This window comes from Salvelinus alpinus, chromosome 28 (assembly GCF_045679555.1).
Source record: "Salvelinus alpinus chromosome 28, SLU_Salpinus.1, whole genome shotgun sequence".
Taxonomy (NCBI): Eukaryota; Metazoa; Chordata; class Actinopteri; order Salmoniformes; family Salmonidae; genus Salvelinus; species Salvelinus alpinus.
Window position 1 is genome coordinate 34,935,621 of NC_092113.1, and position 17,016 is coordinate 34,952,636.

Below are 17,016 nucleotides of genomic sequence, written 5' to 3' on the forward strand. Positions count from 1 at the left end.
TGTAAATGATAGGACTGTAACCACATGCTGTCTAAATGTGATGGCATAGGACTGTAACCACATGCTGTTTAAATGTGATGGCATAGGACTGTAACCACATGCTGTCTAACTGATGGCATAGGACTGTAACCACATGCTGTCTAACTGATGGCATAGGACTGTAACCACATGCTGTCTAACTGATGGCATAGGACTGTAACCACATGCTGTCTAACTGATGGCATAGGACTGTAACCACATGCTGTCTAAATGTGATGGCATAGGACTATAACCACATGCCTTCTAAATGTGATGGCATAGTACTGTAACCACATGCTGTCTAACTGATGGCATAGGACTGTAACCACATGCTGTCTAAATGTGATGGCATAGGACTGTAACCACATGCTGTCTAACTGATGGCATAGTACTGGAACCACATGCTGTCTAAATGTGATGGCATAGGACTGTAACCACATGCTGTCTAAATGTGATGGCATAGGACTGTAACCACATGCCTTCTAAATGTGATGGCATAGGACTGTAACCACATGCCTTCTAAATGTCATGGCATAGTACTGTAACCGCATGCTGTCTAAATGTGATGGCATAGGACTGTAACCACATGCCTTCTAAATGTGATGGCATAGGACTGTAACCACATGCCTTCTAAATGTCATGGCATAGTACTGTAACCGCATGCTGTCTAAATGTGATGGCATAGGACTGTAACCACATGCCTTCTAAATGTCATGGCATAGTACTGTAACCGCATGCTGTCTAAATGTGATGGCATAGGACTGTAACCACATGCCTTCTAAATGTGATGGCATAGGACTGTAAGCACATGCCTTCTAAATGTGATGGCATAGGACTGTAACCACATTCGACCACATCCAGTCATATTTAGAAAAGACGGTTGTTAAAACAGGGAGATTAAACCGAACCGATACAGACAAGAGGAGATAGAAGAGGTTCCAAGGTCCAGGAGCAGTTTTACTGTAGTTAACCAACCGTGTAAAAAGCACCTCCTCTTTTAGTCTTTATTACTGACGCTATGCCAATGTCACTTCCTGTTCATAAGGGAACACTCAGTTTTAGAATGAGATGATCATTGACACATTAACAGTCTAATTATAATAGTAGGCTGCGTTTACACAGGCAGCTATTTTTCCCCCCACTTATTGGTCTTTTGACCAATCACATCAGATATTTTTCAGATCCAATTGGTCAAAAGACCAATAAGTGAAAAAGATCAGAATTGAGCTGCCTGTGTAAATGAAGTCACACGTTGCTCTGCTTTGCTCTGAAACGGAGTTGTGATCCGTAGACAAGAAACCGAAGAACGCGCTCAGAAACAAGGAATTAATTTAATTACCTATGGCAAAATGCTTGGCTAAGATGTGTCCTAATGAACGACCCAGGCCCAGCAGTATGTTTTACTCTAAGAGCCGGTGGTGTCAAGCAAGGCCTAGTGGCGTCAAGCTCTAAACCAAGGCCTAGTGGCGTCAAGCTCTAAACCAAGGCCTAGTGGCGTCAAGCTCTAAACCAAGGCCTAGTGGCGTCAAGCTCTAAACCAAGGCCCATGGTGTCAGGCTCTAGTTCTTGAGCCCTCATGCCCACCTGTGGTGCTGGCATTGTCCACTAATCAATTATATGAATTGATCAATTATCACTGCCCTAAGTTTTGCCCCATGTCATTAACAGGACTGTAGCTAGGCAACAGCAAAGCCCTGAAAGATTCCAACCTGCAGTGCTGGCGTCGTCCACCATGATGATCTCAGTGAGCAGGGCAGCAGGGGAGGTGTGGAGGACGCTGTAGACGGTACGCAGCAGGGTGGACCAGGCCTCATTGTGGAACACTATGATTACACTGGTGGTGGGGAGAGGAGGACAGCGACGGAATTTACGCTCCACACACCTGGGAAGAAAAGAAAGGGCAAGACTGTGTCAAATCAAACCAAATTGTATTTGTCACATGCGTCGTAAACAACAGATTTAGACTAACAGTGAACTACTTAGTTATTGGCCTTTCCCAACAATGTAGAGAGAACATGTTTTAAATAATATAAAAATAATAACACAAGGAATAAATCCACAATGAGTAACGATAACTTGGCTATATATACAGAGTACCAGTACCGAATTGATGTGCAGTGGTACGAGGTAGATATGTAGATTTAGGTAAAGTGACTAGGCAACAGGATAGATAAAACAGTAGCAGCAGCGTATGGGATGAGTCAAAAGAGTTATTGTTAAAAATGAGTCATTGTAGATAGTCTGAGTAGCTATTGATGAACTATTTAACAAACTACTTTGCAGTCTTATGGCTTGGGGGTAGAAGCTGTTTAGGGTCCTGTTGGTTTCAGACTTGTCACAACACCACTGATTGGCTCAAATGCATTAAGAAGGAAAGAAATTCCACAAATTAACTTTAAAAAAGGCACACCTGTTAATTGAAATGCATTCCAGGTGACTACCTCATGAAGCTGGTTGAGAGAATGCCAAGAGTGTGCAAAGCTGCCATCAAGGCAAAGGGTGGCCATTTGAAGAATTTCAAATATATTTTGATTTGTTTAACACTTTTTGGGTTACTACATGATTTCATATGTGTTATTTAATAGTTTTGATGTCTCCACTATTATTCTACAATGTAGAAAATAGTAAAAATAAAGACAAACCCTTGAATGAGTAGGTGTCCTAAAACTTTTAACCGGTAGTGTAAACCAAAGTGATTGAAATATAACTTGAAAGCTTTTAGGAAAAAACGGTCAGTCTAAAAGCATTGGATTGGTGTAGGCATGGGCTAATGGGAGTTTCCACCACATTTCTTACACAAGCCATTTCCTTTCAAATCAGTGAAGGGAAGTGAACAAGTGCACACTTTGTGAGGAAGGAAAGATAATTGGGACATAATCTTACTCTGGTGGCCGGGTGTCGTCTCCTAGGCTACGGCTGAGGGAGATCCTGTCGGAGGAGAACTGGTTGAAACAGTTAACAGTCATCCCATCTTCCTTCTCTTTCTCCTCCTCTGGTGTCATCTTGTCTTTCTCATAGCCTGTCCCATCTGCCCCGGGCCCCTGGGGGTCCTGTTGGGGCCTCTCCAGGACTGGCTTCAACTCTGCTTGGGTGTAGTGACCTGGAGGACAGTTGCGGTCTGAGGTGGCCTGCTGCTCCTCCACCGGTGGAGGCTGGGGAGCTCCAATCTGGAAGCCCAGGTTATTATTAGTTTTCTTCATTTTATTTAAATTATTATATAATGCAAGAAAAATTAAAACAAAAGCCCACCCACTGTACTACTCTAGTCCCCCCCCCCAAATGGACCCATAAAGGTACCTGGAAGCCCAGGTTGTTGACTGCTCCTCGGACCATCACCAGCACTCTCTCCTTGCGTTCCACCAGGTCTTGGAACCAGGGGTCCTGGACAGAGTTGGAGCTGAAGCCCACGTCTTTCTGGAGGACGACAAGGACAACCATAAACAGAGTCCCCCCAGCCAGGGCCAGCTTCAGAAGGGACATGCGCCGACGCAGGAACAGACGCATGGTGGTGGGGCAATGCGAAATGGCTCGCTGCTGGAAAGAGGGGGGAGAAAAGAGATAGTTCATTTAAAACTGGAGGTATTATATAGTAATGGCAGCCAAGAGCTGTTCAAGAATATCTACAATTTTCTTAAATAGACAGAAAATACTTTCCTTACCTGACACCAAGGTGAATCTATTGCAGTTTTAAAATGTAGTTCTACCCAAAAACAGATGTCTATAATAACTACCAGCCAAATGTCAAAAGATGTGGACCAGTCAGCTCTTCTTAACCAGCCTGTACTATGCGTGTACCTAGCAACTCTCATAGCACTCATCCACTGTCATAGCTACTCTCTCTCTCTCTCTCTCTCTCGCTTTCTCTTTCCTGGGTGGAGGAGGAGTCCCAGAGGAACAGCCACACACACATACACAACACACACGTGGCGTGAGTAGAGAGAACAAGATAGTGAAAGAACAAACAGAACACACCTCTCAGTAAACAACCTGGAATATTGCACCTGTACCCACCTGCTCCACCCAGAGAACACCCCTGGACCTATTAACACCTGCTCCACCCAGAGAACACCCCTGGACCTATTAACACCTCTTCCACCCAGAGAACACCTCTGGACCTATTAACACCTACTCCACCCAGAGAACACCCCTGGACCTATTAACACCTGCTCCACCCAGAGAACACCCCTGGACCTATTAACACCTGCTCCACCCAGAGAACACCCCTGGACCTACAGTGAGGGAAAAAAGTATTTGATCCCCTGCTGATTTTGTACGTTTGCCTACTGACAAAGAAATTATCAGTCTATAATTTTAATGGTAGGTTTATTTGAACAGTGAGAGACAGAATAACAACAAAAATATCCAGAAAAACGCATGTCAAAAATGTTATAAATTGATTTGCATTTTAATGAGGGAAATAAGTATTTGACCCCCTCTCAATCAGAAAGATTTCTGGCTCCCAGGTGTCTTTCATACAGGTAACGAGCTGAGATTAGGAGCACACTCTTAAAGGGAGTGCTACTAATCTCAGTTTCTTACCTGTATAAAAGACACCTGTCCACAGAAGCAATCAATCAATCAGATTCCAAACTCTCCACCATGGCCAAGACCAAAGAGCTCTCCAAGGATGTCAGGGACAAGATTGTAGATCTACACAAGGCTGGAATGGGCTACAAGACCATTGCCAAGCAGCTTGGTGAGAAGGTGACAACAGTTGGTGCGATTATTCGCAAATGGAAGAAACACAAAAGAACTGTCAAACTCCCTTGGCCTAGGGCTCCATGCAAGATCTCACCTCATGGAGTTGCAATGATCATGAGAATGGTGAGGAATCAGCCCAGAACTACACAGGAGGATCTTGTCAATGATCTCAAGGCAGCTGGGACCATAGTCACCAAGAAAACAATTGGTAACACACTACGCCGTGAAGGACTGAAATCCTGCAGCGCCCGCAAGGTCCCCCTGCTCAAGAAAGCACATATACATGCCCGTCTGAAGTTTGCCAATGAACATTTGAATGATTCAGAGGACAACTGGGTGAACGTGTTGTGGTCAGACTAGACCAAAATGGAGTTCTTTGGCATCAACTCAACTTGCCGTGTTTGGAGGAGGAGGAATGCTGCCTATGACCCCAAGAAACCATCCCCACCGTCAAACATGGAGGTGGAAACATTATGCTTTGGGGGTGTTTTTCTGCTAAGGGGACAGGACAACTTCACCGCATCAAAGGGACGATGGACGGGGCCATGTGCCGTCAAATCTTGGGTGAAAACCTCCTTCCCTCAGCCAGGGTATTGAAAATGGGTCGTGGATGGGTATTCCAGCATGACAATGACCCAAAACACACGGCCAAGGCAACAAAGGAGTGGCTCAAGAAAAAGCACATTAAGGTCCTGGAGTGGCCTAGCCAGTCTCCAGACCTTAATCCCATAGAAAATCTGTGGAGGGAGCTGAAGGTTCGAGTTGCCAAACGTCAGCCTCGAAACCTTAATGACTTGAAGAAGATCTGCAAAGAGGAGTGGGACAAAATCCCTCCTGAGATGTGTGCAAACCTGGTGGCCAACTACAAGAAGCATCTGACCTCTGTGATTGCCAACAAGGGTTTTGCCACCAAGTACTAAGTCATGTTTTGCAGAGGGGTCAAATACTTATTTCCCTCATTAAAATGCAAATCAATTTATAACATTTTTGACATGCGTTTTTCTGGATTTTTTTGTTGTTATTCTGTCTCTCACTGTTCAAATAAACCTACCATTAAAATTACAGACTGATCATTTCAATGTCAGTGGGCAAACGAACAAAATCAGCAGGGGATCAAATACTTTTTTCCCTCACTGTATTAACACATGCTCCATCCAGAGAACACCCCTGGACCTATTAACACCTGCTCCACCCAGAGAACACCCCTGGACCTATTAACACCTGAGAATCACAATGTACCACAACTATGTATTTTAAATGTGTCCACTGTAAATTCTAATCATACCTGCCTGCCCTCACCTGCTCCAGCCAAGAACACACCTGTCCAAGTAAACACCGGTCATACCCTCCCCTCCCCCTCCCGGATGTGCGTGTCACCATGTGGGCCTTCACCTGTCGACTGACTGAGCAGCTCCCACACACATTAATGAATGACGCCTCACATAACACACACACACACACACACACACACACACACACACACACACACACACACACACACACACACACACACACACACACACACACAACTAGCCATTAATTATTAGTTATTTTTCAATTGTATTTGTAATTTTTTTTACTTCAGTTTATTTCAGTAAATACTTTAACAATTATTTTTCTTAAAATTGCATTGTTGTTTAAGGGCTTGTAAGTAAACATTTCACTGTAAGGTCTACAATGGTTGTATTCGGCGCATGTGACAAAAAACATTTGATTTTGAATCGTTCCTAATGAATATGGCTTGGTTTGTGCTGTCGTAACAAATCCATTACTGTCATTCAATGGATCTGGCAAGACCACACAAACAGATCTTGGACTCTGGCTATTCAACACATCCTGCTTTATGAGGGGGTATCAATCACAATAATGATAGGCTTCGGGTGAACACGGCTTAGGGCCTCTTAAAAACTCTCATTCATTTAAGCCAGTCCTCTCAAGGAAAGCCTACCTCCCTCATTGATTCAATACACTCTCGTGGTTCAAGAGCCCAACATTGGCCACACAGAACACTACTGACTCGAATGTAGTTTGGCTTGTTTTTATGCTGGTAACAGACGTCAGTTACATGCCATGTGAAGAAAGAGGAATCTTTCTAGTTCTACCATGTAGTATGGAAAATATGTTCAGAGCAACTTCTAATATAAAGTTCGCCCTTCCAATAAAATGTAATTAATGTTGGAACCGTAACAAATAACAATCCAGATGTCAAAATGTTAATATTTTGTTACAAAGTTCTTGGACAACTTTAGCTAGTTAGCGGGGTGCGCGCTAATAGCGTTTCAAACGTCACTCGCTCTGAGACTTGGAGTAGTTGTTCCCTTTGCTCTGCATGGGTAACGCTGCTTCGAGGGTGGCTGTTGTCGATGTGTTCCTGGTTCGAGCCCAGGTAGCGGTGAGGAGAGGGACGGAAGCTATACTGTTACACTGGCAATACTAAAGTGCCTATAAGAACATCCAATAGTCAAAGGTATATGAAATACAAATCGTATAGAGAGAAATAGTCCTATAATTCCTATATTAACTACAACCTAAAACTTCTTAACTGGGAATATTGAAGACTCATGTTAAAAGGAACCACCAGCTTTCATATGTTCTCATGTTCTGAGCAAGGAACTTAAACGTTAGCTTTCTTACATGGCACATATTGCACTTTTACTTTCTTCTCCAACACTTTGTTTTTGCATTATTTAAACCAAATTGAACATGTTTCATTATTTATTTGAGGCTACATTTATTTTATTGATGTACTATATTACGTTAAAATAAGTGTTCATTCAGTATTGTTGTAATTGTCATTATTACAAATAAATAAATAAAAATCGGCCGAAAATCGCTATCGGCTTTTTGGTCCTCCAATAATCGGTATCGGCATTGAAAAATCATAATCAGTCGACCTCTAGTGAGGACCTGGCTTACAACAGGCCTACAAGCCCTCAGTCCAGCCTCTCTCAGCCTATTGCGGACAGTCTGAGCAATGATGGAGGGATGTGCATTCCTGGTGTAACTCGGGCAGTACCTGTCTCGCAGGTGTGATGTTCGGATGTACCGATCCTGTGCAGATGTTGTTACACGTGGTCTGCCACTGCGAGGATGATCAGCTGTCCGTCCTGTCTCCCTGTAGCGCTGTCTTAGGCGTCTCACAGTACAGACATTGCAATGTATTGCCCTGGCCACATCTGCAGTCCTCATGCCTCCTTGCAGCATGCCTAAGGCAAGTTCACGCAGATGAGCAGGGACCATGGGCATCTTTCTTTTGGTGTTTTTCAGAGTCAGTAGAAAGGTCTCTTTAGTGTCCTAAGTTTTCATAACTGTGACCTTAATTGCCTACCGTCTGTGAGCTGTTAGTGTCTTAATGACCGTTCCACAGGTGCATGTTCATTAATTGTTTATGGTTCATTGAACAAGCATGGGAAACAGTGTTTAAACCCTTTACAATGAAGATCTGTGAAGTTATTTGGATTTTTCCGAATTATCTTTGAAAGACAGGGTCCTGAAAAAAGGAAGTTTCTTTTTTTGCTGAGTTTATGTACCTCAACTACCTCGTGAAGGGCCTGAGTGTTGGGGGCACTTGTACCACTGCACATCGACTCTGTACGGGTACTTTGTGTATATAGACAAGTTATTGTTACTCATTGTGTATTTATTCTTAGTGTTATTATCTTTCTATTATTTTGATATAATCTGCACTGTTGGGAAGGGCCCGTAAGTAAGAATTTCACTGTCAGTATACACACCTGTTCTTTACGAAGCATGTGACAAATAACATTTGATTTGAAAGGACTGTTGCCTCCCAACTACAAACCTACCTCAATGACCTCCTAACCTCTGCTGATGCCCTCAACATCCGGATTCTCCTGGACCTGAGCCATCAAGTCCTGCTTACCAGGCTGGAGGGCGCCGCACTCTCCTGGCTACAATCTTACCTCACCAACTGGACCCACCATCTCCCTCAATGGCCACACCTCTGACTCCGCTGCTGTCACACAGGGTGTCCCCCAGGGCTCTGTGCTGGGTATTTTACTCTTCCTCATCTACATCCTCCCCCTTGGTCAGATCCTCTGCCATTCAACCTTGACTTCCACTGTTACGCCAACGACACCCAGAGCTACCTCAGCACCAAATCCTTCCTCAACCCACCTCTGACCCACATTGAATACTGCCTCTGAAATACAAACCTGAATGCAACACATCTTCCTCAAGCTAAACAGTGACAAAAACCGAACTTCGTCATAGGAACCAAAACCACACTCAGCAAAGTTGGAAACCATTGATGATACCATCGTCTCTCCCTCTCCCCACGCACGGCAACCTTGGCATAATCCTGGACTCCACCCTCTCCTTCGTCCACCACATCCGACAGACTGTCAAAACCTCATTCTTCCACCTCCGCATTAATGCCAAAGTCAGGTCCTCCCTTTCCTGTCCTGCTGCTGAAAACCTGATCCACGCGTTCATCTCCCATCTCGACAACTGCAACTCACTACTCTCTGGCATCAACTGCAACTCACTACTCTCTGGCATCAACTGCAACTCACTACTCTCTGGCATCAACTGCAACTCACTACTCTCTAGCATCAACTCAAGCTCCCTCCATAAGCTCCAACTAGTTATACTCCACCACAGCAGGCCACCTTGTTGCTTCCCAGGTCCAAGCTCCAGTGTTTTGGTGACAGGGCCTTTTCCAGGGTTGCTCCAACCATGACGGAGACCATCACCATCTTTCAGTCCCTCCTAAAGCCTCACCTGTTCACCATGGCCTAACCTTATGACCCCCCCACATACTCCCCCTCTGACACACAACACCTACTCGTTCACTCATACCCTTCCCTTCATTAGCCCTACTCCTTCTCTCTGTTTCTTCCTGATCTTAGTCTGGTGGACTACCTACACCACCCGATATCACAGGAAGGCCATAAAGATCATCAAGGACAACAACCACCCGAGCCACTGCCTGTTCACCCCGCTATCATCCAGAAGGCGAGGTCAGTACAGGTGCATCAAAGCAGGGACCGGGAGACTGAAAAACAGCCACAACTAACATCGAGTGGCTGCTGCCAACATACTGACTCAACTCCAGCTCACTTTAATAATGGAAATTGATAAAAAATGTATCACTAGCCACTTTAAACAATGCCACTTAATAATGTATATGTATATACTGTACTCTATATCTACTGCATCTTGCCATCTTTATGTAATACATGTATCACTAGCCACTTTAAACTATGCACTTTTGTTTACATACCCTACATTACTCATCTCATATGTATATACTGTACGCGATACCATCTACTGCATCTTGCCTATGCCGTTCTGTACCATCACTCATTCATATATCTGTATGTACATATTCTTTATTCCTTTACACTTGTGTGTATAAGGTAGTAGTTGTGGAATTGTTAGGTTAGATTACTTGTTGGTTATTACTGCATTGTCGGAACTAGAAGCACAAGCATTTCGCTACACTCGCATTAACATCTGCTAACCATGTGTATGTGACAAATACAATTTGATTTGGTGTTGTTTTAATCTCCTTTTTATGTTTAGTTTCTACTATTGTAAAACAATATAGAAATGTTGTATTATCCAATTAGCACTATGCAGTGAAAATAGGAAGTGCACCCATAAATCTGGTTAACCAGTAATTTACATACCGGAAACAGTACAAAGGGTTGGCAACAGCGGTGAGGAGTGATGTATACCATCCATACTACTGCTAGATACTACAGACACCAAGTGAACATGAAACTGCAACATTGTTACACTTGCAACAACTGCAACTTTGTAACACTACAATACTAAATAAGCTTTTGAAAGTAAGTAACCATAGAATTATTGAAGGCACTGTTAGCCCTAAACTGAACTCTCATTTAATTCCCAAGTAAATTTGAGTGGTTTTTAAACACGTTGCCTCATCTAAGATCTTTTCCAGCTCGTCGTTATAAGATGCCAGAAGCAGGAAATTGTTTGTGACAAAATGATCAGGAAGTATTTGACTATAGCGTATGAAATATGACTTGAGTTAGGGAAATCTTTTTTTTTTTTTTGACTTTGTGATTTACACAAACGACAAAATAACTAAATGTATGACATAGATAGGATAAAATAACATAAGCAGCCACTATCCCTATCGTTTCTTGTTCTATAAGTGTCTCACAGGAAATTACATACAGTAACATAACTTTATTGCAATACAAATGTAGCCGTTCTGGTGCATAAGGGAAAAAACGGTTCATAGTACGATACAAGACAGATGCAATGATGCGTTGTCTCCCGGAGATCTTTCTTTCTTACCTTGGAACCTGTTCACAAATTTGAAGAGACGGCTTTGCGACGCTCTTTATTTAGTATTGCAAATAAGATAGATGGACGTAGGTAATCATTTTAAAAGTTTATTTTACTCCGCGCGAAAAGGATATACTTGCACCAACACTGTGGCCTCCCGATTTCCCCTTTGAATCGAACAGGTGCCATTCGTTGAAATGATTAACTCCCGTCTGCAGGGTCCTAAAGAAAACTTAACTCCACGTCACTGACACAGACCGGACTGTGACGGTCCGTCATGTCTATGGGCTTGTCTACTGTTACTTTGCAACCAGGAATACAACTTTAAAACATCTGAAGCCTAGATGAATTTATTCTACATCAAAATCACTCTGATTTTCAAGACGATTAGATTAGCCATTTGGCAGCAGGAAAAATAATTCACATTGTGTCACGATCTTGGAATTGAGTTCCACATCATTAATTACAAAGTGAAACTAGAAACAAAATAACAAAACTTACAAATACTGTGACGACCTAGTGCTCAAACACAAACAATATCCCACAAATGCAGGTGGGGAAAAAGCCTACCTAAATATGATCCCCAATTAGAGGCAACGATTACCAGCTGCCTCTAATTGGGAACCACACAAACCACCAACCGAGAAATCTATAAACTAGATAACCCCCCCAGTCACGCTCTGACCTAAACACCATAGAGAACCGAGGGCTCTCTATGGTCAGGGCGTGACACATTGTTTAATTAATGCTCAGCATAGAATGCTGTAGTCTAAGTTAACATAGCCATTACTTCAACATAGTTACATTATTCATGTCAAAGCAATTAAATACCATCTCCACTACTGCCGTCTTGAAACTGTAGACTGATTTATTCTGTATTGTCCCAAATGGCACCCTATTCCCTATTGCACTAATTTTGACCAAGGCCAATAGGGCTCTGGTCCAAAGTAGTGCACTGTATAGGTAATAGGATGCCATTTGGGATTTAACTTCAGACATTGAGAAGCCAATTGCTTGCCTCCATCTCTCAGCTTAATGCGCAAGGTCTAAATCTTGATCGCAGGCAGTTGATTGACATTCCAGCAACACCATGATAGTCTACCAAAACCATGTTGTGTCCCCATAGGACCCTGGTCAACATGTGTGCACTATATAGGGCAGGGGTATTTCATTCTTACCCTATGAGGTCTGGGGCCTGCTGATAATTAATTGCACACACCTGGTGTCCCAAGTCTAAGTCGGTCCCTGATTAAAGGGGAACAATGAAAAAAATGCAGTGGAAACTGGCTTCGAGGTCCAGAGTTGAGATTGAATGATACGGCATAGGAATTCCATCTATTGCAGTAAATTACATTGTTCAACAAATTGCTTTTTGGTCTGTCGTCAAAAGACAATTATTGGATAATCAAACTGATTTAGTTCTATCAGTTGACTGGTGAATAAGACAGAAGAGTGAAACTATGGGAGGTCTTACATTGCCCTCCAGTGGTACTAGCTAGGCCCTTCTGTGTGGTGTGTTTAGAAATAAAAACCCTACCGGTCTACACTTTCCCTTCAGGCCTACTCCCATCTAGCCTCCATTGTTGGGCTCAATTCATTTCAATTCAAAAAGCAAATCTTAATTACAATTACAAATGTCAGTCATTGACAAGCATGGAAGAGAATTGGAATTTGACTTTTCAGTGTACTTCCTGAATTGACTGGAATTTAAATGAATTTGATCCCAACCCTGCTAGCCGCATCTTAATCCACCATCCTTACTGCTGTGCTCTGGTTTAGTTTCACTTTATCCATATAGCGAAACTGATTAAAAAAAAAGTAACCTTTATTTAACTAGTCAAGTCAGTTAAGAACAAATTCTTATTTACAATGACAGCCTACCCAGACCAAACCCGGACGATGCTGGGCCAACTGTGCGGCGCCCTATGGGACTCCCAATCACGGCCAGTTGTGATACAGCCTGGAATCGAACCAGGGTCTGTAGTGATGCCGCTAGCACTGAGATGCAGTGCCTTAGACCGCTGCGCCACTCGGGAGCCCTAATGTTATGTTAGCTGGCGGGATCAGGATGGTGCAACAAGGCTAACTCCCATTCTAAAACCATGTAGTTACGTAGCAATTCCTATGTGACTACAGTGTTGTTACTACAGTTATTATTAATGTTTAGTTGACAGGGGGTATAGTAGCAACTGGTGGCAGGTAGCCCAGCGGTTAAGAGCATTGGGCCAGTAACCGAAAGGTTGCTGGTCGAATCCCTGAGCCGACTAGGTGAAAAATCTGTCGATGTGCCCTTGAGCAAGGTACTTAACCCCAAATACTCCTGTAAGTCGCTCTGGATAAGAGTGTCTGCTAAATGACCAAAATGTCAAACTTAAGGTAAAGTGTTACCCATTATTATGAACATGACATTACCAATAACTTTACTAACTTATTATTTGACTAAAATGTGCATTGCAATGAAACAGCAGCAAAAAACATAGGTTTACATAGCACATTGATTAGGGGCAGACATTGATTGAATAATAACTGAATGACAATCATCAATAATACAAAACAGCCATTTATTGATTTCGTATCAAGGGGAAATCAAACGAATTTCTTAAATTCTGGTATAGTGTTATTTTTGGAATGGAAAAACAAACAAACATTATTTTGTTGGCCTTTCAACTCAAATACAATAAGAGACTAATGGGGAAAAAATACAAAATAAAAAGGGGGGAACAAATCAACTTCAATCAGATATCCATTCCCTCCTACACACAGGCTGCTCAGGGGATCAGCAGGATCATTCGTGTTCATTAGGGCACACAGTAGCAAAACGTTTTGCATTGGAAAACGAAAACAAGTCGTTTCTTATTGGGCAAGTTCAGATGGTACCTCCGCCTGTTCCACTCTTTATTATTTCGTTCCTAATGGTTGAGGGAGAAGATAGATAGACAGAGACCCCAAGTCACCATGGTAGGCCCTATATAATCTCCTCCCCTGATATACAGTACGGTGAGACTCAGAGTACCAAGGGAAGAGAGTGGCATAGAGTATAAACACAGCAGTAGCTCTTCCTCTCCCTCATGTTGGTGCAAAAGAACAGGTCACATCCCTGTCCTGACCTGGGAGCCCGCATTGGGCTTTCTGGTCATTTCTTTCAATACAAGGTAGATAATGTTAGTACTGCGAAAATAATGAGTAGTAGTAGTAGTAGTGTCACCATAGACGTACAATATCTTTAGTGATTTACGTACATTCATAAAATAACAGTTTCAAAATACAGTACTCCTTTGGGGGTAAAGAGACTATTATACTGTATAATAATAATAATATAATGCCATTTAGCAGACGATTTTTATCCAATTTACAGTCATGCGAACGTCCTCTACTTGCCAAATCAGATAGCGTTAAATACTATGTAGTACAGATACTGCTATAGATGTAACCCTTATTTCAAGGTAACAGCTAGTGGACTTAAAATAATAACTTTTGTGTATTCTCCTATTACATTGTACTGTAGAGAACCACCTCCTGCCCATATTTTTTAATACAATCCAAAATCAATGAGTGTTTTTATACATTTAGGGTTGGAATGGAATTGCAATCATAATCACAGAACATTTGAATTAAATAAATGAAGTAAAGGTGATTAAAAAATACAAATAAATCAACAAAAATGAAAATCAGGAATGAACACAACTCCAAAGTATAAGATATAATAACAACACATGCAATCATTTTGGCAAGAAAGTATTTCTACATCCCAAATGGCATCCTATTCCCTATATAGTGCACTTCTATTGACCAAGCCCATAGCGCACTACCAGGACCCACAGGGTTCAGGTCAAAAGTAGTACACTATATAGGGAATAGGGTGCATAGGGCTCTTGTCTAAAGTAGTACACTATATAGGGAATAGGGTGCATAAGGCTCTGGTCTAAAGTAGTACACTATATAGGGAATAGGGTGCATAGGGCTCTGGTCTAAAGTTGTGTACTATATGGGGAATAGGATGCCATTTGGGTACACTCCATTTGTCATACCGTATCTTTAAAAACCTCACAGTGAAAAGTTATGCCCCTTTAAAGATAACATACAGTTACCCCCTCTCACTCTCTCTCTCACACACACACACACACACACACACACACACACACACACACACACACACTTATTTGATAGAAAACATCTCATAGCAGTTAAAACTCCCTCTAGTACCATGGCACCAATGCAGTTGTTTGTTTGTCCTTCACTAACGTTTCTGTTTTGGCTTGTACCAAAAAATACATCTAGAGAGAGAAAGTAATTGATCATACCTAGCAAAGAGAAAACCACCTTCTGTGGGTTTGTTAGCCTGCACACAATAGAGGCCCTGAAAGGAACACAGAAATCCAACCCAAGACTGGTATGCGTGTGTGTGTAGGGTTACATGTAATCCGTTATATGTAATCGGATTACAAAAAAAACTGAAACGAACAGTAATCAGTTACGTTACCAGCAGAAATATTGTAATCAGATTACAAAAACTTTTCAGAAAAGAGATGATTATTTATTGGATTACTTATAAATTCAGAAAGGCTGTTTGACAAAAAATTCACATTGACATTCAATTCAGCCTTGAAAAAAAGGCTCAAGTTTAAGTTTGTTCCACCTCAAGTTTAAGTTTGTTCCACCTGACCGACTCTAACCACAAGTCAGAGACCACTATGATGTCAGAGACCACTATGATGTTAGAGACCACTATGATGTCAGAGACCACTATGATGTCAGAGACCACTATGATGTCAGAGACCACTGTGATGACACACTAAATGCGTTTGATGGATCCTTTTAGTCTTCTTCTTACGCCTCTTAAGGGGAAGTAATCCAAAAGTAGCTGAAAGTAATCAGATTACATTACTGCGTTGGGGTAATCTACATTTTGGACAAGTAACTAGTAACTGTAACCCAACCCTGTGTGTGTGTGTGCGGTCTCTCTCTATATTCGCTGTGGACAACCAAAGACAGATTTCTCAGCTCTCCTTCATATTATCAATATACTGTAAGTGATCGCCGCTATCAAAGAACGTTACGTTGATTTCTGTGGCCTTTGTTGTCAATCATTTCAGTTGTTCATTCTGCAGTAAATTCAGTTGTTTGATCTGCAATCATTTCAGTTGTTCATTCTGCATTCATTTCAAACTGAAATTGGTAGATGTGTGTAGTCAGTCTCTCATAATCAAACGTGTTCTTTGGTCGTTTTCATCCATTTCTTCTTATCCTTGCATATTTCATATAATACATATATAGTTTATGTTCCAAGGTCGTCACGACAACAAAAAACTCTATCCATTTCAGTGAAAAATAAATAATGACTCCGGACGTGAACTACTTGTAGTGTAGCTCACAACAAAACAAATATTGCCTTTTGTTCTGTAAGGCAACAGGTCTTCATTATAATTATTTCTTTATATCTTTCAAGTAGCTTTGTCAAAAAAGTGTTGTAGTAAGAACAAAATTATGTGGGTGCGTTCCATACGGCACCCTATTCCCTATGTAGTGCACTAATTTTGACCAGGGCCCCTATATAGGGAATAGGGTGGCATTTGAGACGCAACCCTAAAGTTGTGTGCAGAAGAATACATTGTCACACACATACACCTGTCCATCATAGAGCTGATCTGTTTTTTTCTTTATGTTCCAGTGTTCATTAGCCGTTTGTCTCTCTCTCTCTTTCTTGCTCTCTCGGTCTCGTCTCACTCTCCCCCTCTCTTCTTCCCCCATTCTCCCTCTTTCCTTAACTCACTCCCCCCTCTCTCTTCTCACTTCTTCCCCCCCATTCTTTCTTTTTCACTAACTCACTCACCCCCCCTGTCTCTTCTCACTCCTTCCCCCCATTCTTTCTTTTTCACTAACTCACTCACTCACCCCCCCTGTCTCTTCTCACTTCTTCCCCCCCATTCTCCCTCTTTCCTTAACTCATTCACTCCCCCCTCTCTCTTCCAACTTCTTCCCCCCCATTCTCCCTCTTTCCCTAACTCACTCACC

The 17,016-nt window shown here is 42.2% G+C and overlaps 1 protein-coding gene across 4 annotated transcripts in view; it reads right to left on the minus strand.

Moving 5' to 3' along the window:
- LOC139558026 (polypeptide N-acetylgalactosaminyltransferase 6-like) overlaps positions 1 to 16,955 on the minus strand; it is a 41,013-nt gene extending 24,058 nt beyond the window's left edge. For 2 of the 4 annotated variants that reach the window (XM_071373439.1, XM_071373440.1), the window contains exons 1-4: positions 3,678 to 3,830; positions 3,316 to 3,552; positions 2,902 to 3,185; positions 1,728 to 1,900 (exon numbers count right to left, since the gene is read on the minus strand). In XM_071373439.1, the coding sequence (XP_071229540.1) occupies positions 1,728 to 1,900; positions 2,902 to 3,185; positions 3,316 to 3,552; positions 3,678 to 3,827 (844 nt within the window). In that variant the 5' untranslated portion in view covers positions 3,828 to 3,830. Of the gene's footprint in view, positions 1 to 1,727; positions 1,901 to 2,901; positions 3,186 to 3,315; positions 3,553 to 3,677; positions 3,831 to 11,013 lie in introns of those variants that run through there. The other 2 variants (XM_071373438.1, XM_071373437.1) reach the window with 2 other exon arrangements.
- Between the last annotated feature and the right edge of the window lie 61 nt (positions 16,956 to 17,016).